General features: G+C 38.7%; 1 protein-coding gene across 1 annotated transcript in view; it reads right to left on the bottom strand.

The window, feature by feature from the left end:
• The window catches only part of LOC146593614 (uncharacterized), a 166,095-nt gene that overhangs the window by 10,269 nt on the left and 131,235 nt on the right, over positions 1 to 24,591 (bottom strand). Inside the window, exon 19 of the mRNA XM_085308958.1 lies at positions 1,872 to 2,078. Within this exon, the coding sequence (XP_085165084.1) occupies positions 1,872 to 2,078 (207 nt within the window). The remainder of the gene's footprint in view (positions 1 to 1,871; positions 2,079 to 24,591) is intronic.

Here is a 24,591-nt window from a genome sequence, read left to right as displayed (position 1 = left end):
ATTCATTAATTTACAGAATATTCCTAATTTGGGACTGAAGTAGGAAGCTCCAACCGATAAAATACACAAATGTGTAACTACAACCTTTATCAACTAACTCTAAGACCTGAATATACGTTCTACTGAAATTAATGGTTAAGTACGTTTATTATACATAATTGTATTTTGATCTAACAAGCTTAAATGCTGTAAAGCATTCATCGGCCTGAAGAGGTTTTCAAGATGATKACACAAGACTGCCTTACAGATTTTAGGGATAGACTATGCTGTGGTCTGATGTGAGAAAATGTATCAAAGGATCTATCTAGACCCATCTGTACTGTATAGTGCTCAGTTTCTGGATGCTGGTCAGCATTAGTTCAGAAGCTGAAAAAAGCAGGTATCTGCTAGACTCCTTGACTCAGGACAGTGTCTGAATAACTCACCTGGGAAAGCAAATTTACATTATGTGAGAATACATTTCTCCTTTTTCAGAAATGGGAAAATACCAGGGCAGAGGTAAGATTGCCTCACATGTTTAAAGTCCTTCCTTCCACATCCTTGTGGGAGTTGAATGAAACCTAACAGCTGAAAGACCAAAAACCAACTTAACTGGGAAAAGCCATTCTTCACAGTGCTATTGTTTGTAACRGGAGAAAGTAGGAATGGGGCTGGATTGATGACCTCAAAACTGGGAAAAGGCATTCTAGAAAAAGTCTAGCCAATGATCTGGACAGGAAGCTTTTCAACAGACTGAGGCATGGACCTGGGTTTGCAGGTTTCTTTATTTTAATAATTAAGTTCATGTAGGTCACATGGCTTCTCTTGTTTTCTTTGGACAGCCATAAGACACTAGTGTCTTCACTTTGGTGAATCACAAGTGCTTGGGCCAGAGAATTATGTCTGGATTCCTTGAGGACAGTTTCCTTTACATTAAATTTTCTTTAAAAAGCCAAGTAGGGCAAAGACATTAAGAATGAAATATTCTATTACAGAAAACAGCTTTCAAACACTAATCAAAGGAGTCAAAGCAACGTTTTACTCATTGTGAGAAGACATACTCAAACCTTCACCTTAGAAGTGAGCAGCTGAAAACTTCGTACTTCAGCACCTTTTGGTTTTTTATGGTAAACAGACCTCCAGGAATATGCTCTAGCTTCTTATATAGGTAGGTAAAGTAATACTTTTTAATTCTAYTTTCTCTTAGATGCCAATTTTTATTTTTTATTAAAGGTCTCTCAACACAAGACCAAAAGCAACAAGGATATGTACCCCTTGTAAGTACTTAGCACTAAATAATCATTCAATGAACAAAAAGTAGGTTGTGAAACAGGTCATGGAGGAGATTTTTTTTTAAAATACCATTCTGTACTGGGTTTTAGTGCACAAGCTACTTGCACTCCTAGAATGGAAGACAACAGGGATTCAAACTAAAACTTGCAAGATGCCAGAAAGTCATTTAATAACTGTGTATCAGCTCCATGTGCCTGTAGTAAAACTAAGCAGATGACCATAYTTGTAGTCCTAGCTGTAAAATAAATGGACATAAYAGTTACACTGTATATTTATGTATAATAATTCCTGTGTAGAATGAACATATGCATTTCTGAACAAAAATATATTTATAAAATAATCTATATGWGTATATTCAGTATATATTTATTCATATAATTGTTCAATAAATACTAATAAATTGTTACTTTRCACTGTAAATGCATTAACTCATTGATATTACATTTTATTATTTAAGATGAGGTCTTCCTATGGAAGATCTCAGTGTGTATTTTTTGAAGGGACAGGCAGGTCTGTTTTCCTGTTTTGACACTGATGTTTGTATTAAGTGCACATCTTTACATTTAAAATCGGTATGGAAAGAAGCTGTTTGGACCTACCTCAATGATAGCCCCATCAGGTAGTCTGAGGAAATGTCTGTAGAGTTCCTGGAAGCCGCTGAGGTGGATAGTGTATACAGACACGTGAACAGTGATGTCTCCTGAGGTAGCTGCAGAGTCAGAGATTTCATCTTGGTGCTGGAGGTCACAGCTGGAGACACCAGACTTGCTGGCATGGTCCTTCCAGATGTAATCATACACTGCCACCTAGTGAGACAGAAGGCCCCCCCATACACACACACACACACACACACACACACGCACGCGTGCATGCGCGCGCACACACACACACACACACACACACACACACACAGTCCCCCACCCCCCCACCAAAGGAACATATTTAATTAACTTCTGGTAAGAGCTTAACCGATTTAAAATGATTTTACAATAAATCTGCAAAGCCTGTACCATATGCAGTGCTTGCACACAGTTCTACTACATATTTTTTATGACATAGATCTAAATAAAGAAGATAGAGAAATCCCCAGTGTATATTCTATAAAGTTAATTCTGCACAGATGAAGCTGTAATTGACTCCCGTATTAACCAAAAGTAGGGAGATCAAGCAGGGTAGGTTAAACAATAAAATGGCAATGCTGATTAAAAAAAAATGCTTACTGAGAATCCTGTGAGCAAGTATTTGTATTTCTCTCTCTTTAAGAAGCCTTTGCTCCTTTACCCACAAGCACTTTTTAGTCTCTGAGATCTGTATAGTATTAAAATAACCTTGTGCTACTAACTGAATTGTAGATGAGGCAGAGTAAATAAGATGTATCTGTGTGTTGTATAAAGCTAGTTTATTGACACAGTTACCTATTTTCCTGTTTTGCTATAAATATATTTGCTTGGGTAGATTTTGTACTGTTTTTTTTTTTCAGTCAGAATTTCCATTTAACTATTTTCATGTTCATTCTTAAAAGAAACTGAATAGAATTCAAGATGCAAGCTGCCACATAACACACAGTTAAAGCAGCTCTTACCCTTAACCAGAACTGATGATAAGTATTATTTTTATACTCCCACTCAATTGTGAGCTTTTTAACCTTTCACTTTTGCAAGACCTTTGTGCAACTAGGTTTCTCCCATGAGATACCAGTCCTTTTGCAGTAGAGAGGGACTGGTGATATGGTTATATCCTTATAATGTAGCAGCACAGTATTCTTAAACACTTTCACTTAATACAGATAACATTTTCACTTAAGTAACTCTTTTGCTGGTGTATCGCCTACCATTTCCTTCAGCCAATTATATATTGGCTGAAATGACTAGGCTTCACCAACAAAGGTAACCACAGAAACTTCTAATTTAAGGTAAGTACAACAAAAAATTTTTTTTTTTTTTTTTGTAGCTTTGCTCTTTTCTTTCTGCTGAAAGAAAAAGCTCAGTTTCATACAAGAGATCCAAAATCACAAGATACAAATTTCTTTTTCCAGTAGGGATAAGTTAAGATTAGCTTATTGCTTGTGTTCGAGTTCACACTTACTCAGCTATTCTTGCACATTAGGAGGAATTGTGTAACTAGTAGCGTGCCAATGTCATGAGCTTGCCACGCACGATACTATTCTGAGCAACTGCCTTAGGAAAGGATTGTTTTCAGGTAAGTTAAGAAAGCAGGCACATGCACTGAAAAGCATCTCTAATTCATTTTCAGGAATTATAGAACAATATGAAACTTCATTTTAGTGTCAACTTTCATTTGCATTAATCCTGAACAATTTTATACATTTTAAAATGAGGAAAAGTCATTTAAAATGAAAGTAAAATACACATTCTGAATTTCCTAAATCAAAGTCACAGGGGTTAAAGGGCTTTCATTCAGAACAAGTGGTTAGGAACACACAACAGCTGCAGGAAATAGCCTTGGTAAAGACAAGCCCTGTATTTTCTTCTGACTAAGACGCAAATGTATTTCATGCTCCCGCCACATGCAATTGCTCTGTAAGAATTAAGGTGACTAATGGTCTCAAGAAAGCAGAAAGGCAGCTTCTTTTGGGACAGGCTCCTGGAAAGTGTTGGCCAGGGCAGAGCCAAGCTGCGGCGAGCACTGCCACACTGCAGGTCACAAGGCATGCACGAGGACCCTGCCTCAGTTATCCTCCTCACTCACCCCAGGATTTCACAACCAGGAGCTCTTCTCTGTCTGGTCAAGAGCTCCAAGCCCTGCACGGTCTCAGGTCTTCCTCCCGATTTGTGGCTTTGGGCAAGAGAAATGGCTGGGAAGGCTAGCTCAGGAGCTCAGTCTGAGGGGAATCTGCACACCAGCTGGGGTGATCTCCAGACTGCAGAGATCCTGCTTTTTAAGCTAGATGCCTTTTCCCCTCCCTCAGGATGTTTTCAGCCCTCCTACATCAACTCCTCATGTTCTCCTGCTCGCTTCTCTTACCTCTGTCTTTGCCCACTTTCTTTAGATCTGTTTACCCTTCTTTTGTGTTTGTCTCTGTCAACACGTATAGGGATTTACTGTATGTTTTGCAAACTGTGGATMGATCACTCTGTACACTGTATCCTTTTCTGCAGCTCTGTTTTGCTCATTTCAGTTGAGAGCTCTGCAGAGCAAGGAGTCTCATTCCATGCTTGTACAGAACAGAGGACAGCAAGGACTCTGACTACCATCACATAAATTAATAACCGCAAATATTTTCAACYAGTGCCTGAGTCAAGTGCAATTTATGCCCCATGGTTCCTTCACTGGAATCCAGCTCAGAGTAGCTCACACCTTTGTACTCAAGTGCCAGGGCAAAGACCTGCCTTGGGAGTTCCCGGCTATAATTGCTGGCCTGTGGCAGGGTATTGGGCAGGGTACTGCATCGGGAACCTGTGCCTCTTCACCCACTCCGAGAGCAGACGGACCTGTACAGCAGCGTGGGGTCAGCACTTGATCTGTCTTCAGATTTCAGATCTGAMAAACTCCCTCTACGGACACTTATATGATTAACCAAGAGAACATGAAAATACTGATTGGCATACTCCYCTCTTCCTTACAGTACAGCCTGATCATCAGCCAGCTGAGCACGGAAAGCATTACCAAAACTGATGGTGCCATGCTGAGTAGCACCACCCCCGTCCAGTCCAGAGACAACAAAAAAGGGGGAGAGGGAGATGCACGATGCTAAGAGCCCAGTATCCCTCACAACCAGTGCATCACTCGCACGCCCTTTCTGACAGTCATATGGGTATTATGAATTTGTCTGAAGGCAGATTCTGCAGTATGTACTGGAATATCAACTGGAAATCAACCCAGGCAAAGGAAAGTGCAGATACCGTGACGCCGGGCTGGGGCTAGCTCCGGATCTAGACTCCCYGGATCTCACGGACTGCTCAGTTCCAGCCTCGCTGGTGCTGCTGTGAAGTGTTTGGTAGGCTGATGTCCACTGCCTTAAAACTTTCTAAATGCATTTCTGTTAAGTGATAGGTCACTAGAGAGCCACTGTGGCCTACATAACCTGAAGTTAGCTCCAGAAGTAAACTCTACTGTCATCTGAAATTTCTATCATTAAGTTAATCAAAAATGTCCATTCATTTCTACAAGAATACAGTATGAGTTAATAAATCCACCGAGACAGGCTAGTCAAGAAACTGTGCATATAGGACATGTCAGAGGAACTGAAGTTAGCTATGATCTAGATTCACAAGGGCTGACAAGAAACCACAAAATGCCAGAGCAGTGTACAGTAATCTTTAAATGAAATTCATCTTTCAGCAGAAAAACACATTAAGGATGGTAATTCAATGATAAAAGAGGCAGGCCAGAACAGGTTCAAATGCTGAATATTTCACAACATAACTTAATTAAAGCAGGAGTATGAGGCTGTTAATCGCTTTATAATAGTTCAGCTTGAAATGAGGTCTGATGTGAATACCCTTACAGTTTATTTGTTTCGATTATTATAATCACACAACGCTACATAGATTTAATGTAACTACACATTTTTTACTGGTCTTTAATATGTTATTTTTTCTCTCTTGTAGATCGTCTTCTCTTTGTGCAAGTATGCAAAGAGAAGAACTGGSAGGAAGGGTCATAAATTTAGGTCAGATCAGATGATTTAGTAAGTCTCTTGTGGGTTTAAGTCTTATTAATAATTTTAATACATTCTTCCTTGACAACAATGATTTCAATCACTGCTCCTTTAACGTACAGTGTGACGTAAAAATACACAGACTTCTAGAGGAGTGGAATATGCTTCTCACACAAAGGAAGGTAAATTATATCACTCACTGGATGTTGCAGTATGTAATCTAGAACAAAAGCCAAAAATATATTTGTAAATATGAAAAGAAATACATTTTGGTGTATATCTTCATCACTCACACACATATAGAAATATATGTTACTGGGGCAGCACATAGTAACATCTTAAATAAACATATATTACTAAATATATATTCATAAATATATTCCACACTTGATGCATTGCAAATTAATATTAATATTTCCAAGTTCAGGGTATAGAAAAAGTGCTATTAGTGCACAAAGGTTATGACAAGATTTTCTATTGTCTGGCAGTTTTTGTAAACAAAAAGAAAGGAAAAAAGAAGTCCTCAAAGTTTCAGAGCTAAAGGGGGAATTTGAGGAAGATAGGCTTTTAATATCTTTATTTCACTAAAGAAAAAAATATATATGAGAAGCACCTATTCTTAACTGCTTGCCAGCATTATTATTAGCAGTATCATGTGAATTGATTCCAGCTTCATGCACTGCAAAATGTAAGAAAATGTTTGAAAGCAGCATCTCCATTCAAATAAAATACATAAAATGAGCAATGCGCACCAAACCAATGAGCTGAGAATTGGCAGAACTGCAAGCTAGTCCTGACAAATAATTAGCAAAAGTTACAAGCTGTTAACTTTAGGCGAAAGGGTAAAAGTGATGAAATTATAGGAAAAAGACATCAAAAGTCGAGGGTGTTGTATTTACTTCAAATAACTTTCATAAACATGGTAAGTGCATTTTCTGTGGTAACAGCTGTAAATATGGGAATTGCTATCCTGGAGGCAATCTTTGTTAAATCAGTGTAGCTCTACAATTAAAAAAACAAAAGCGGGCTAGTATTAACCTTCAAGGGAAGCTCAGCACCCCTTAAGTATTTCAAGCCCCATGTCTGACATGCTGCTGCTAAAAACCTTGCCAGCAACTCTGGGAAAAGAACAATTACTTTGWACATGCACATTTACACGGCCATGCCACACGTGCTGCCTGTGTCAACAGCATCTTGGCTGTATCCAGATCCAGGTCAGGCCATAGCTGAACCTTAACACAGAACCAGCTATGACAGGGGAGAACATTTTCAAGATACCTTAGGACGGACGGGGTATTTATAAGAAGYGAAAATGAACTCACTACAAATAAATTGTGAAAATGGAGAAATAGAAAGTAAAAGCATAAACAAAAGGAGCTATTATGACTGTCAAAAGGCGTATCATCATGAAAAAAATCATGACCCRTTACACAAATTTCTTCTGTATTTAATCCTTTAAACATATGTATGTATGTGTATGCATGTACTTGCACATATACAGCATATTTCAAAGACACAACAGTGTGTGCTCTGATGTCTGGGAAAATAATGAAGAATGTGSATGTTTTGGGTCAATAAAGGCCTGTGCTGGAGAAAGACCTCTGCCAGGCAGATGTGCATCTCTTCACAACCCTGCTGTTGGTCTACAGGTCTACAGAGCCACCTCTAYTGCGAGCACTTTCAAAATCCCACCGAGACATGGTTTAACCGGTGTGGTATCCCCATCTACAACTGTCCGTAGTAACCCTACAGATAGATAGATAACTTGTTTCTAAATTGTTCTATTTATGAGCATAATGGACCAACATCATGGACCAACAGTATCTAGGAATTGTTTATTTCAGTCAAATTATGAATGCCTGAAGCATYGTTGTTACAGTCTTCCCTGATTTATTTAATAAACTGACATGGACAGTCTGAATGATGAAAATAATCATATACAGAGAATAAGCTCTTTGTAAACGAGTGAGGAGAAATCCCAGGATAGATTTATGGCAAACTACTTAGCATTGTAACACTAGAAAACAAAAGTGTTTTTTTATTTTTAAATTGTGATAGCATCATGTTTATGGATATGTCCAAATGAACAATGATGCAGATCTTTTCTAGGGAATGATTTTGGTCTCTTGTTTTTAGATATTACAAAGCACTGCCACGTATCTCTTACCACGGTGCACTCATTGCAAGCCTAATCTGCTGCTGACCATCCCATCWTTTCAGATCTAAATCTTACATAGTTTTAAGTCTCCACACTTAATAAATAAATAAAAATATTAAATAAATAAATTCATACATACATATATAAATAATAATAAATAATMATATAAAATGTAGAAATAGATTTACCTAAACAATAGTAAGTTTGGAAATATGCAATCTCAAGTATTAGGTCAAGGAAAGCTGATACTCAAGTCAGAAAACCTTTTCTGAGCAAAGAGTGAGTGAAAATTAAGGGCTGCAGCTTTCCTGCATTTCCTTGTGCATAACAGTGCCTTTGTCCCTTGATCTGCCCTAAGGAAGGGAGATAAAATACATTCTCTTTCTATTCCAGGGAATCCTGCTGTACTTCAAACCCAGAACGGGTTTAGTTCAGATGGCTAAGAGAAATTTCTCTCCATGCCTTGTTTCCCAAATTTACAAGGGATGCTGAAATAAGTTACTTAAGAAAGCATCTTCAGTAACTTCAGACAGACAGAATTTTATACGCACAAGTGTTTAGGAAAAGCTCTTTTCCCTATGGAAGTCAGGATTTTAATGCATAAAAGGGCATATCTGTATAAATAAGAATGTCTGCTATTCATTATCTGCTCATCAACATTTGTTATTCATTACTCATCTGTTTACAAATGTAAAGCAGTTGGAAAGCAGAAATAATACTATATGACTTTGGTGACCAAACATACACCAGAAACAACAAATAGTAAATAGCTTGACTGAGCTATGGGATAAAATTTGCCCACACAAGGCACTCTGCAAAAATTCAGAAAAAAAAATAACCAAAATGTAACAGACAGATCTGTAGGCAAAGAAAAACAAACAAACAAAAAAAAACAAAAACAAAAACAAAAAAAAAAACAGTGTGGTTCAAAAAGAATCTGTAAACAGAAAACAAAGGAGCCAAGTTTGTCAATTAACCTATTTACAATGAACGTTTTATGTTAGGCTCATACTGTTTAGAATAGATTATACAGAGTGCAAAGATAGTTAAAAGAAAGAAGTTGGTGTCTTTTGGGTGTGAGCACACTTTTACACACCTGTGACTTACGTCAGAAAGATCGATATGCTCCCGGCAGCTAAATAACATTTTCAAATTTGGGTCAGTACATGGCAATAAAACAGCTGAGACCTTAAAACTTAAATACATTGGACTTTTTCTGTTTGCATCTTCTCCAGCTTCAGGAAATTTCCTTCAGTGAAGGAAAAAACTTGTGTATTATGTCAACAGGAGTACAATGTAGACTACAAAATGTGCTGATGTGCAAGGTGCAAAGATTCTTGACCAAGTTTGAATTTCTAAACTTTTTTTAAATAGCCTTCAAACAATATCAAACTTACTATGAGCCTTTTCTGAGAATCAGAAAAATTTTCCTATTTTGCTTGCTCAGAGCCAGCTCTTTTTCCAAGCAGATGCAAAGAGAAAAGGCTGTGAAAGGGAAAAGGATGTGAAAGGGAAAAACACTCGAACATTTTCAATAAAACATATATGAGAATCTATGAACAGCAATTGCCACCCATATGGAAATATTGTATTTTTTCTCCGTTTTTTTCAATAGTTCTAATGAGTATACCAACTACCATCATGAATATTAATTATTGAACAAATTTACCACTGAGGCATTTAGAAAACTCTTGTGCACACTGTGGCCACATTGCTCCAGCTGCTGCACAAACGGGCAGAAATAGGCYCCCAGCAGAACGAAGAGTTAACAACCTATGGGGAGTTCAAAGCACTAGCTGTATTAGTACATGTACATGGCTATTTACTTTAACCATGTGGAAATTATCTATTTTTCCAAATAATCACCACTAATTGCTTCCTCGCAGACGTCACCGCAGAGGTAGGCCATTGAGAGGAAATGGAAGGAAAACTGCCTCCTGATCACCTCCCATGCCAGAGGGATCATACAAGGGAAGCGTGTGCCAGTGTATTTGTGTGGCAATTTGATGAGCACTGGCAGTAAAACAAAGCTAGTTTCACTGATAGAAAAGAAAGGAAGAAAGACAGCAAAGAAGAGAGGTTGGATACAAGGAAGTAACTTAGTCCTCCTAGGTGTTCAAGACTGGCATTCCCATTCCTGTCCTTCCCCGAAGACCCTTTTTTTTGGCTTCATTAAGCCCATGATCCCAACTGCAAGCTCAGTTGAACTTAATCCTGAATTGCCTTGATTGCACAGGTATTTTCTTGTTGTGAATTGGWATCTTCTTTTTTCAGGAGCAGGGTTTTATTTTTGATTCTCGCAAACATTTTATCCATCCCTGGCACAGAGGCTTCTCTGAAAAATCTAAAAGTAGAAATGCATTGCAGCAAGCAGACAAAAGGTCAAAGTTTCAGGGCAGTTTGCATAAGCCTTCAACAGGGTCTGCAAACCGGTTGGGTCTGCAAAATTGTCAAAAGGGCTTGCAAGAACAGGCTGCCTCCTGGGGTTTGCAGAGCATACCAAGAGCCTCCAAGCAATGTCTTCTTCCCTTCTTGAGTTAAGAAACCAGATAGCAAAAATTCTTCTGACAATAATATTTCCCACTTGTAGCACAGTGGGAGAAACAGCCCCTTTTTGGCATTTCAGCAATTCTGACTTCAATTCTAGCAAGAACCATGAAGTGCACAAAAATAAAAAATGATTGTTACAGAAAAAGAAAATTTGACCGAACGTTTCAATCCCTAACAAATGGTTTATGGTTAAGGTTCAAGTGTGGTGTGATTTCTTATGTGGGAGAAAGATTCTGCTCGTCTTTGATTTGATCTCATCTGGTTTTGCCCATTCTGAATCAAAAGTTACTGTTTAACATATCCAGAAACAATTGCATTCTATTATTGCATTTGGTGTGCTTAGTTTGGGGGGAAAATTGTTTAGTGCACTGTGACCAATTGTCTGTTATAACGAAGCTTATTATTAATGGAGTGTACTTTTATATCCTTATTTTTTCCTCCTCAGAAGATAGCAGAGTTCAGCATCCGATAAACATGTAAATTGCATTTTCCTTTTCACACAGGACAGATTTCAACTTCTGAACCAGCAGTCAACAAAGATTCCCCCAGCTGCTGGAAAAAAAAAGTAAGTATTTATGAAGAAAGGCATAATAAGATCAGAGAGAAGCTTGTCATAAAAATGCACATTGCATAATACATGATGGATCAGTTCTATTATTTAACTTTTGCATAGATATAACAATACAGAGATATGCTAACCATCACAGTCAGCATTAATTTACAGTGGGAAAAATAATTAGAATCTCACTTTTTCTGAAGAATGGAGTGAAAATGTAAACAATGCTTCCCTCCAGGCAAGTGCTTTATCAAGTTGACAGGTGCATTTGAATTTCCATGGGTGGGGGACATAATAGGTTATTTATGTGTCATTTTAATAGAAAGGCCCAACCATCAAGATGGACAGGAGACTTTATCAGTACTGCTGTTTGCAACTAATCCACCAATTTAATACCCCATGAAAATACCTGCAACAAAACCTGGACATTTTTCTTTTCCACTCCATTACAGGCAAATCAATATGGGTGCTATTCATCTCAAATCTTTGGCTCAGCAGGTGCCAGCTACACAGAGCTCCTCACAACGCTGGTGCACTGGCACATCCACATTAACATACAGGCCTTCACTACTGGTGCAATCASTGAATCCAAAACAGAATCACAAAAGTGCACCTGGCTCTCTGGTTAGGCATCAAGAAACAAGCAAACTTGTCACATTTTTCTGGAGAGTAAGGAGATGACAGCCTTCTGGCATTTGCTGTTACRGGATGCCTCTGCCAGTCAAGACTTCTGTGCTGGTCGCTTTGCTTTCTTCTCAACATGTGAAGCTTACTGTCTCAATGATAGTTGTTGCATGGGCCACACAGCAATGAGAATCCTGCAATTAATATTATGTTTATTGTTTGTGTTGCTGTGGTGCTTCAAAATCATGGCTGTGAGCCAAGACCTGTCTTGTGCAAGATGCTATGAGAAYTTGGGCGCAGAACAGAAGACAACTYGGTGCCACAATTYAAATGCAAACAGGACCCGATCCTGCCAGACATTACAACATCCTGTCAATTCARTAGTAGATTTATCCTGGAAATGTTGAAAGTTATCAGTCTTGCTGGTCACTTCRGAATCAGTTTTTGTCTATGTGAACACAGCATACACGTCTGCATACACACATTATTGTTCATATATATGTGTATATATATATATATAGAGAGGTATATATATATGTATAAACTCACTTAATTATTATCCTGGGGACACTAGCAGACAGCAACAGGTTTTATTTTTAGTATTGAAAAACTCCAGCACTGCTTTCAAAAGTTTTCAATTCAAGTAACTGTATTTAAATTGGACACTCCTTATTTTGCACAAATGACTTGCATATCCTTGGTTATGGATTAGCCATAAACCAGAAAAATATGATGCATCTCCCAGATGTAACAGGATTATTTACACAGATTCGCAGGGAATATGAATTCGAGAAATAAACATGTCAAAATGTGGACTCTGGTCACACCCTCCTGTGCATTCGCTCTGCTTAAGGCAGCCCATGCTTGTCCTGTGATGGACTTTGATGTCCATTGACATAGCCCTAATATGACCCAAAGTAAATTTGGAAGCTATGCTCCAATTTCTTTTTCTCTCCTCAATATTTTCATGTATATTAGCAGACAGCTTGMCCCTGTGCTTGTCTACAATCATTCCTGCTACTTTCACAACCCAGAGCATGCTCTGACAGCTCCCCAGTTCTTCACTGCAGGAAGGGGTTCTGCACAGTCAAAGCCTGGCCTGCTCCACACAAGAGAAAAAGAAAGTATTTTCCATTAGGGAATGTTTTAAAAGACTTTAAGAGCTAAAGGTTTTCATTATTACATATCTATCCTCATCTGTGTGCAAGTTCAATTTCCAGATTCATGACCCTCGAGGGTCTGCATGGCCTGGCAGGACAGTCCCTTGTGAGCTTAGAAAGGCTTTGAAGAGATCTAAAGAAAATAGAGGTAATGAGATCATCCACCATTCCAATGTCCATTTAATAATATGCAATCAATTCTTTCCTAAGACACACAGATACAGCTCTCAGAGATGTTACAAGGATGTAGCTATAAGCATCTTCAGGCCTCCTTGGTATTCTCATTCAGATCATTCTTAACACTGGCTATCTGAAACTTTTTGCAAAAGTAAGTAATTTGTAGCAACATAAATTTTATTAAAAACAGACCTAGGATATTTCCTATACTCCGTGTTTCAGTCTACAAAGYGCATGTATCCCTACAGTTAATTAGGAAATACTACTCATAATCAGATCCATTTTTAATAAAATGTATCTTATCTGAACTTACCATCTTAACAAGCCTCAGAAAAAGACCCTGCCACCTTTTTCTCCCATTATTTCTAACTTGGTGACACGTTTTCTGGGTAGAAGGATAATGCCAGTTCTCCCACTGGCAGAGAAGGGCTACAGATACCATGTTTCCTCTCGAGGCATGTCATTGAGCCTATGGACTCATGCAAAAACAGAGGTCCACTTTAAGGAAATGGAGGGCCTGCTGCTCACATCTGTCCTGTTAGCCTGAGAAGAAGTGATAGGAGATCTGCAACACGGATGCATTGCACTTTTGCTGATACTCTCCGCAGCACCAGTGTGCAGGAAAACCTTTGAGCAACCCAGAACTGCAGCTGAAGACAAGGTAGCTGAGCTAAGCTGGCTGCTGCCAGTGCATTGCATCCACTACAGCTCTCTTTTATGTGAGGGGTTCAGGAGCTCACAGAAGCAAGTGTTCTCACCTTCTTGTATGCGAGTACCTTGTAGATCACKCGTACATTGCCCTGAGAAGGGCATCACAGGTTATGAATGCTAAAGCATGAGAAAGAAACCCAAATAAATTAATTTACTTCTCTTTAATTAACCTATTAAAAGGCAGCTCAATCTATGTAGCAGACTRCATAACTGCAGGATGTTACATTGGAAAAATGAACACAACTAGYTGTCTAAATTTTAACAAAGTTTTATACCGTTGTCTCCTTTTTGCTCTGCTTGGACACGGACACCTTCCACAAGCCGTGTAAGGAATGTAGGCAGTCTGTCAGTACACTATCCACATTACAGCAGATAGGAGATACCGAAAAGGAAGATGACTGTATACTCCCTAATGATTTTGCTTCAATTTTGATAGCTTAATAGGTGACAGATTTCTTCTCCACTCACAGAACTAATGAGAGGTGTTGCTGTTTTCAACTCGATTTTTGTTATGTAGCGAAGACATCACAGAAAAGCTGAATATTGAAAATTATTTTGGTCAGAGTGAACAAAAGTTGATTTAGCTTATAGTAAAYGGAAGAATATAAAATATAGCACCTATAACCATGTTTTTCTATTTCAAAAAGGCAAACTGAGGAACTGATTAGGAAAAATCAACAAGCTTCTGAAATAGAGCTTTAAAAATAGAGATCTAATATCCTTTCAACATTTGTTCTAGGTAAATGTTATGCTTCTTACAGTGGGATTTGTATTATGCTATATAAATCTTTAATTTCTATTAAAAATGTACACTGCATAGTAGTCTAGATAATGCATCAAAGCAATTCCATATCTCATTAAAAACTACTATGTTTTTTTCCTTTGCATGTATCTGATTCACTGCAGCTTTATTGTTTTTATGCTGGTGTGACTTCTTTGATGAACCTACACTAATATAAAATTAGAGTGAGTGAAAGCAGCATAGAAATGAATGAGGTCCATATATTAATGTTTTTAAAATGAAAGCAGAAGATTTACCCAACCTAGTAGAATAAAGTATCAATCAACAGAATGCTAAGCATAAAAAATCATCAGTCAAACTGTTATAGTGTTTGAGAAGAAAAGGGGCAAATRTACACAAGAATACCACAATTCCCTCTTAAGTTGGCAGAGTTACCAAACACCCAACTGATACTTTCCAAGGATCAAAAGCACTAAAAAAAGAAAGGTGGTTTCTGTATAGTGATTGCCTGAGATTGATTCAGCTGACAGCCAGCTTTTTGATACATGTAACTGTATTAGTTCCCAATGAGAAYACTCTATAACCATTTCCCAGCACTTTGCTGGTTTCTTTCTTGTTACGTATCTTATGGGGATGGATGAACTAATTTCGAGAAGATCAGAAAACTGCCAGCTCATCTGCARTTTTAAGTGAATTTTAATGGTTTGGTCCTAAAGATGCTTTACTACACTTAKGAAAATATCACCAAAGGGCAGTAGACTTAGAGTCTTAAGATATTGTGAATGGGAACACTTCAWTTTTTTTCTCAAGTTAAAATGTATTTTGAGAAAAAGTATTTTGTGATCCCTACTGGGAATAAAGCTAGGSAAGTGACATCTATGAATCATTGTTCATTTATACTGAGGATTCATTTTGCATCATTACAAGAGGATCAGCAACTTTGTTCCTCTTTATTAATCAGTTTCCAGCTGGCTGAACCTTGCCTCACCAGTTAAAATTTGAAATTAAAGATCAGGCTATATTAGCAAGCAATTGCCAATCAAAACCACTGTTCTGTCTGCCCAGACTATTTGCTTTCTTGAAGCAGGACCAGCTCTAGGCACAAGCAAAGCAGATATAGAGCAAAGCCTGGGAGATCAAAATGAGTTTTGCTTCTCTGTCTACTTTGCCCATAGCACTGCCCTAGCTGCCCCAAGGGAAGGTCTCTGCTCTGGGGCTCCTCCTTCCAGAGTCAGCAGGAGCAGAGRGAGTTTGGCAATCCCACCACAGCTGTGGCTGAGCCCCTCCAGCAGCAGAAGCTACCAAAGCTGGAGCCGATTCCTGTGGTAGCAGCATCCCATTTTACCTGTGCTGCTAACAATTCTTGGCTTTGACCTGCTGTGGACGTAGACAACAACACCAGGATTTGTTGTAGCAGATCTAGTTTAAAGCAGTCTACTACAGTGCCCAATTGGACAGCATTTCAATAGAATTCAGATTTGCCTCCCAGAGTTAGATCATTCTCTGGGAACTGGAGCTATCTTGAAACTTAAGAGTGTTTAATGACCCTTTCCACGACACTGTTTTCATTACCTTGGGATAATACTAGAATTCATGAAACAAATGGCCTCTCCAACTCCCAGCACAACTACATTTATACATACAATAATTCACTGAAATAGAATTGCTGGAAGTATTATTTTAATGTTCTCTGCTTTGAAATATTGCAATTCTCTTTTTTAGAAAATCAACTTTGCTATACTTGTGTTTTCTCCACAGCTTGTTTGTACATCACAAATTTATTCTGTATGTAATACATGACTCTCATCTGACCCACATACCTATCCGTAACTTTCAGAGATAATTGTATCTATTTACATTTAAAGTTTTCCCCTGTGCACCAAAATCTTCTGTTTCTAATATTCAGGCAGGTGATACAAGAAAAATGTTTGCAAAAGTCCCTGAACAGACAATGTACTCGAGAGAAACAATCCGATTAAGTTCTAGTGTACCATGCTGTCTAACATCTTTATATCCCCACTGGCAATTTAGGGATTCAGGGGGCGGCCACTGGCAGATTCTCTCRCTATTTGGGAATAAAAGAGAAACAGAAAGAGGCACTGAGCTTGATTAAAAGACAGCACAGTAAATCAGTTTCTGGCAGGAGGGAAAGCTTGCAATGGGCTGGGACTTTAAAGGTGTCATATGAGGGACACTGTGCAAAGTCACAATTACATTTCATAGTGGAGGGGTACCAGCAGGAGTACAAAATCACAACTATACAGCAGAAGGAAGATACATGACCTCAGATATTGGTCGTAACTGATGGAAGAAATTAAGGTTTCCTCCACGGCAGACTTACAAGTTGTGCTGAATTCAACTCCTGTGCTGGTTACATCCAAAGAAAAGAGAAAGGATATATGATAGCTTTACTACAGATTTCATAGAGAGTTTACACAATGTTAGATGCTCGGCTACCTAACAGATCGYTCGATCTTTTGTTCTTGTTCAGGTAAAGAATTGAGAAGCAGCAAAGAATAAGAAAAACCTATTCAACTGCTACAACAAACTATGCTGATTTAGAAATCAAGCCAAATAATAATAATAAAAAATTACAATAAAGCTTCTAAAAAGTTACGTTTGTAATTTAAAATACCCATAGGGCAGATCTAAGTTACATGACCAACCCTTAATGTACAGTACATGATAAGATGACAYGTGCAGTTTTGAAACTTGGCAGTAATTCAGAAAAAGAGTACTTTGCTGGCCATTAACAATTTGTGAGGAATTTATTCATATTTATATGTCTGTAGTTGAGTTCCTGAGTGATTATAGCTATAAAAGTGTCTTCTCRTATAGTCTTACGTAGTGCTCAAAAGCTGCACTGCAAAATGAAGCTGTGAGGACTGATAAGTAAGCYGTCTTTTCTCTCATGCTGACATATATCAAACACACACTTGAATTTGCTTTTGGTTTACAGATGCAAATGAAGAGAAACTGCAACAGATCTAGATGTAAATCTAGATGCAAATAGATGTAGATCTAGGTGTAAATGATATGAGTATCAAGCCCTCGGTTTTGTAAAGGCCCTTGAGGGATCTGGTCGAAGGGAGAAACATGACCATTACACAGAAATATTTTAACTTGCTTTAATGCACCTAATCTCATACAGAGAACTTAAACTAAAATAGTAGACAACAATTAACAATTATACTTTCACTTTTATGCTGGCAAGGTTTAAATAATATATTAAAATTTGAGGTTGTTGGGTTTTATGTTTTTGTTTTGGGAGATCTTTTTTAAGAAACGCGTGTGCGTTTTCCAGTGGAGCTGGTATTGTATTGCAGCTGTTCGATATTAGATGCAAGACCTACCAGCCCTCAAACCTCACATTAGAAACAGACCTTTGGCCAAGTTGTATCCTCATTTAGGCCTTGGCAACCCTACTTACATCAGTGGGGGTAATCTGACCTCTCATTTGAATAATGCAGTGCAGCGATAKAGTTCTGGTTTGTATTTTCCACGATCGTTTCAGCTGAAATGCAACAACTCCTTGGATTGCGTGTGAGATGAAAATGCCTTCCAGAGGTGACAGCACAGACACGAGAATCATGTCTGATCTGACAAACCATGTGGCGGGGAGCRGTTACAGCACTGTGCCAGTCCAGGCACAAAAAATACCTGCCTAGCGCCTCTCCTGATAACCTTGCACTGAAAGGATCAGAAAAGGCAGAGTGGGCAATGTAGGGCAGTGGGAGCTTTCGGAGCGATGTGCAAGTTACATGTGAATTTGATCCGTAGTAACAAGAGGTGTCCTCCTTTATCTCTCTATTCAGCCACAGTGAAACTGTGCACACATAAAGTGAGCAAAATTCAGCCCACACTTGAGAGAAAATTTCCATTTGAAAGAACTACACCAGAATACGATTAATTTGATAGTAAACATGGCATAGTAATCCATTTAAGTCATATCCTTGTTGGCTGAATTATTGTCACTCTGAATTTCGGAAGTTTATGAAACTGATTGTTTGTATAATAAGTGTTTCAAGTGTTAACTTTTACTCCCTTACAAAAAAGAGGARATACAGTAACAGAGTCCTTCAGGAAATAAGCAAAAGCCTATGACCTWTGCTAACTTTCAACCCCACTTGCTTAATAAAAATATGAAAAACAGAATATCATGGGGTTGAAAAAGCTAGAAAAAGTACTGTCAGCTCTCTGTTTATTTTTGTTGGTTTATTTGTTCCGTAAAGCCTCTCCTTGTTCAACTGCAGTGATAATGATTCTCAAAAAAGCCTGGGCTGGGAATTCAAATGCAAAGCTTTTTAGTCAGAATCTTTGCCTGGCTACACATCAGCCAGAAGAAGAAACAACAAACTCTAGCCACAATAATGCCACATCACCAGGAAAACAGAATGAATGTATTTGAACTGCAGCATCTTTGCCTCATTCAAGAATTTCCGCTAGGTTTTGTTTAAACTGCGCAACCTCCTTTGTGCAGATAGAAAAGAAGGAGGTTTAGTCCATGCAAGTAAAGCAAACAAAACAAAACAAAACAAAACTTTTAAAGTCAAAACATTGAGCTTAATCCATCTCTAAATCCTATTACACATTGAACAAATGACAATAGTAACCCTTAGTGGCCAGAGATGAAGCAATACACTGAAGAACAAGTAGTGTTTCTTCATGATTAACTTAAAGGGTGCTGTCAGGTTTAAAAAAATCATAAATTCCTTTCTCATTGTATACTCATGCCTATTCACACAGCTCTGGTACATCTCTATACCCGTGCTACAGCTTTSTCAAGCTGCCAGCATAGTATAAGTGAGAATTAGATCCCAAACTTTCAAAGCAGATGGTTACTTGCATCATCACCAGCACAAAAGTAAAGAGACCTTTTGTAAATTTGGCTTACTAATTATCACAATGTTTTACATTCAGCCTGGACAACTAAAYAAAAAATAAAAAGAAATAACTGTAAATGATAGTGAAGTAAGTTTTACCTTGCTTTTGATTGCTTACCCTTTCCAGTGCCACCATTTTTCRATTGTAAACACTGCAAAAGAATGTTATATTACTTCAAAGACATCGCTGTTGTTATTTGTTTTTGAGATTTCTGGAGGGGGTTTGTCGTTGTTGTCTCCCCTTCCTCACTGAAAAAGCGTATTCTGTTTGCATTTAGTTTTCATCACAAAATATACATTTGGGAACTATCAAAGAGGTTGATTTCAAGTATTTAACATCACRTACAAATAGATTAGTGCCAATGAGACACTGCAATCAATGCAAAAATTGCTCCTGTGATATTTACATGCTGACTATAGTTCCTCAGGCAGGCTGTATACGTGAGTGAAAAGAACCTAGTCCGCCCACATGCATTTCAGAGTGTAAATGTGGAAAGAGGAAACTGAGGGTAAAAATCCAAAACAGTCATATCTTTCTCGCTCACACACATGTGTTTATACTTCTACTTGTAAAAACCGAACAAGAAAATATTTTGAATACTTTGTTATTCCTGGGCCCCCTTTGCATTTAGTCAGTCTCCACGGCAGCCAACTGTGTGCTTCAAGCTGCTTTGCAGCAGGCTGCACGGTGTGGAGCTCCCCGTGCCAGGAAGGACGCCCCAGGCGGAGCTGTGGCTCCTTGGCCTGCTGCCACCTGCCCCGGCAGAGGTAAGGACCCACTTGGCCGCAGGATAAGAAACGGCCATTTCAACCTGCTGCCAAGCTTTCAATAGATTTTTCTTAAAGCAGGTCTGCTCTCTCCATCCACATTAGAGCACAGTCTCTATTTTAGCGAGCATCGTGATTTCTAGCCTCTTCCCACCAGCAGTTTGTCCAAGATCTTTGGTTTTTCTGACAGTGCACATTTCAGCTATCTAGTGCTTCCCCCACTCGCAGTGTCTTTGGGCTCTCCTGTCTTCTCTCCCTCAGATACATGGACTTGACCAGTGAAAAAAAACACTCGTTCACATTCGTGGGACTTCTCTTACGAGCCCTACTGTATTCCTGCATCACAGAGGRTGCTAATACCACTTCCATTATTTGATTCTAGATCTATTTTCTCTGAAGAATGTTTCTTACATGAAGACCCTGGTCTCCCCTCCTCAGAGCACTGGTATTGATCTGGTCACATTGCATGGATCAGGACACATCTGTTCAAGCAATGAACAAAAAGACTATTTGGTTATCACATAGCTAGGTGGCAAGAGACTGCACAAACAACCAAGGAGATGCAAGGAAACAGTCATACCAAGAAAGGAGACCTAGACCAAAAGAACTCACAGATTCTGCAGGAACATATATCAGATTTTCGCTGGAAGAAGACAAGAATGGAAGGAGATATAGTGAAAAAGCAGTGCTTTTGGGGAGATATTTTTGGTCAGGCATACTGGACCTTCTCCCGATTTAAGTGATCTCTTCTCTCTGGAACTAGTGATYGGGTTTTGTGGGCATCACAGACTCACAGTCTCTGAAACAGGGGACAGCTGAACATTGCCAACACCAAGCAGCATAAAATAGCTCCATACAGGAAGGTCTTGATGTTAGAACAGGTTGTGTATGAACATACTACTCCGGTGATGGCGTGGTTGCTTGAGGGGAACAGACACAGGGTTTGCTGCATGCTCTCGGCTGCAGTTTTGGGAGCTGGGGTAGGTTCTGGTTCTCCCACTTTCTTGAATGACCSGATGAATTGTGCAGAGCTCTCCAAAACTTATTCGTGTAGCTTCTATGTGTATCTGTTGCACTGAAGGTCAGCATAGACTCAGTGGATTTTGCCTAGAGTTGAGCGTGAGGTGAGGTAACCTTTTGCTGAAAAAGATTTCCTATTTGTCTCAAATACTAACACCTGAAGCCTCCAAAAACCATCTGAAAAGACATCACACCGTTATTCAGGCTACAGTATACACTGCTTCAAATAATGCCGTTTATAAAGCAATAATAAAAGGAATTAGTCTATAAACCTTTCCTTGACAGCAGGGGGGCCTAGGCTCACGGGTTCACAAGCCTTTAGTTTATTTGAAGCCCATCAGACTTTTTTTTCCCCAGCTTTCTGGAAAAATGAACCACCTTTCTACCTTTACCATATTATTTTCCATTTGTTAAATGGAAATGCAAAGCTCAAATGTGTTCAGTAAAGCTAAAATAAGCATCCTTCTTTGCGGACTATCAACGTAAGGATACAGTTGGCGGGCTTGCTCTCTCAGGCAAGATCCATTAATATAAAAGGTGCTTTTTGAGAAAGCTCTAAACTATCAGTCCTAAATGGATATTCTCTGCTGCAAAGAAGAACAAGGCTGGGGAAGTTCTTACACCATGAGTGAGTTTAGGCTTCAGGCCTGCAGGCTAGTGCTACTCAGAGTTTCTCTGATGGGATAATTTCCTATGCAAAAAGACCAATTCATCAAAGTGTGACCTCTGTTTCATGGCAAATGTGCTAATTTTGATAGTTCATTCGACAGGAAAAATAGAATCTTCTGATATGTTTTAAGTGAACAGAYTCAATCTTCCTATTTTTAAATAACCCTTCATAATTATTCTGGCCAGACAAGCACCCTGGAAAATCAAACAGGCTKCAGCCTGGTGTGTGACAGCCTAGCTCCTCAAAGCTTTCTTGCAGTACTAACACTTTGAGCTAGACTGGAAGTTCTTCATCAACATACTAGTGCTTGTGCAGCTAGATAAATAATGCACATTTGGGGCTATATTTAGGGAGCCTGATATGTAAATAAGTCCTTGCACCAAGTCAGTGCAATCAGAAGATTGTCAAAGCCCTAGATAAGGTGCTCAAAAGCAGCTAGAGATGAAGCATGAGAATTCATGTGGAAAGCAGATAGTCTGAGCAGAGTATATAAGGATCAAGGTGTGGTGAGGCTCCAACTTTGACATCTGTCTTTATTCAGACCATGCCAAAGGTAGTAGCTGGCATTCTTTAGTCTTTATCATTTCTCTATGCACTCCTTGCTCCCCAGAATTTCAGGATTTTATTTCAGAAATGTTGATTTTATAAACTCCATTCTGTTTGGGACAGAACAGAAAAAGGTTTTGAAAAAGCCAATCCAGAAATCCTGCTGTACCTTGACGTCACCTCAAGGATATGATTATCCCATTCTGGCCACCTGACCTGTCAGATTTTTCCATTAATATTAATGCACATAGCTTTGTRCATGTAACTCCCATTTAACTGTTTAGGGTAATATTTTGCAGGATGAAAAGAACAGCTTTCAAAATACGGGAAAAATCCAGGGGATGTGACCACATTTCACAGGTCAGTGATTGGGATAGCAGGGGCTGCTGAAGGAACATACTCGCTCAGGGGCATTTTAGCACTCTTGTGATACGATACCCATATTCATCAGCATGCAACAATCCCCTCTCCAGATGAAAAACACTACAGATCATGTTCCTAATAAAACAGTCAATTTGCCTCCTTCTCTTTTCTGTTGTTGGCAGGAATTCCTTACAACCTTACCTCCCTAGGGCATAGCTTCCTCCCCCCCTTGTCGCTCATGGGAAAACAACACTATATGCAATATAGTCTCATTGGCTAGCCTCAAAGACCCTGGTGCCAGAATTCAAATAGACCTAGGAAATTCCTATTATTTTAGAGGCCTTGATAATCACTAAGATGATAGGAAAAAAAAACACAGTAGATTGGAAAACACGGTGAAAGTAGAGCATATTTCTGTCCTGATAAAATGCATCAGGTGAAATTTATGACTCCTTCAGAAAACTCAAGCAAATGAGCTCCAGACAGAGTGGGTAAGTATCAGTACAGGAAATCAAACTCAATATCCATTTCTGTACAACTTCGCAAGGCAACTATTTCAAACCTTGTGCCTGAGCTTGTAGGTCATTCTGAGACAATTATCTCTGGTATATCTACTCCAGGAAAGAASAGTGTGAGTAAGCATGCTAAGTCCTATGAACTACATGCTTTCTGTCCACACTTAGGTTTAGCTTAGCCAAAGCTTACATTGTAAGCCCTGCCTAGTTTAGACTTGCATTCAGACACAAAGCTAACTTGGGCTTTTGAGCTTAGGTTAAGATAGAAAAGAGAATGGGCATCTGTTGGCTTGAAATCAAATGTACATCTCTGCTAAACCCACCATGTAGACTGACACAGTGTGTCTGATGTGATAAGACCTCTGCCTTCCCCTTAGGTCTCCTAGAGCTATTCTTAGACATAGCCAGGCCTTGCTTGACTTGCTGTATCCCACGGCCCTGTTAAGAAGGCAAGCAAATTTTGCTCTGTTATGTGTGGGTATCTTCAATACACTCTACTGTTGGTGCAGGAATTCTGTATTTAAAGAAAAAAACATCACTTCAGCCCAGAGTATCTAAAAGAAAAATCATTACTAGAAAGAAAATTAAATAAGGCTTCCATTATGCAACATTACTTAATATTCTTTAAATGTTACTGATATCTAAAGTAATTTGCTCTTTGATAACAGTCTTTTGTGTGACATTCAGAACCCACTAGTGAACCTGTTTCCTCTTAAGTGAGAAATTCAGAGCCTGAGCTGCAAATATATGCTTGCAACTGCATACATAATTGCCACATGCACTTCATGCAATTGCCTGTGAAAACTCACAATGACATGTTGATTTAGAAATATCCAGAATGTTGATAGAAATGTTTGAATTATCCCTTACATGACTAGATTAATAGACATCTACAGTATCTTGCCCAAGCTCAGAGGATGACTAATACAGAATATGCCAGAAGAAGGTAAGATTGACCCAGTAATTAGAGAAAGTTGAGAGTTTTTTTTAATCGTATCTTTGGAAAATAGAAATCAGTGCAAGGGTGAGGAAGATACATCATAAATAATTAAGTAAATATTAACTTTTAATCAGCTACATCCACCCATAATGGACAACAATACAATATCTTCTCCATAATGTGAGTTTCTTCTTAAGCCCCATCTGCAAGCAATTACATTATGTTTTTACATAATCAAGTTTGATATTTCATATAACATTTTTATTCACTATTGTAACTTTGAGTGTTCTTGGTATTCACATAAATGGCTAATTC

The sequence above is a fragment of the Rhea americana genome, unplaced genomic scaffold (genome assembly GCF_003343005.1).
Source record: "Rhea americana isolate MKP2758 unplaced genomic scaffold, rheAme1 scaffold_288, whole genome shotgun sequence".
NCBI classification, from domain to species: Eukaryota; Metazoa; Chordata; class Aves; order Rheiformes; family Rheidae; genus Rhea; species Rhea americana.
Note: the sequence above shows the minus strand (reverse complement) of the source record. Positions and strands in the feature narration are given on the sequence as shown.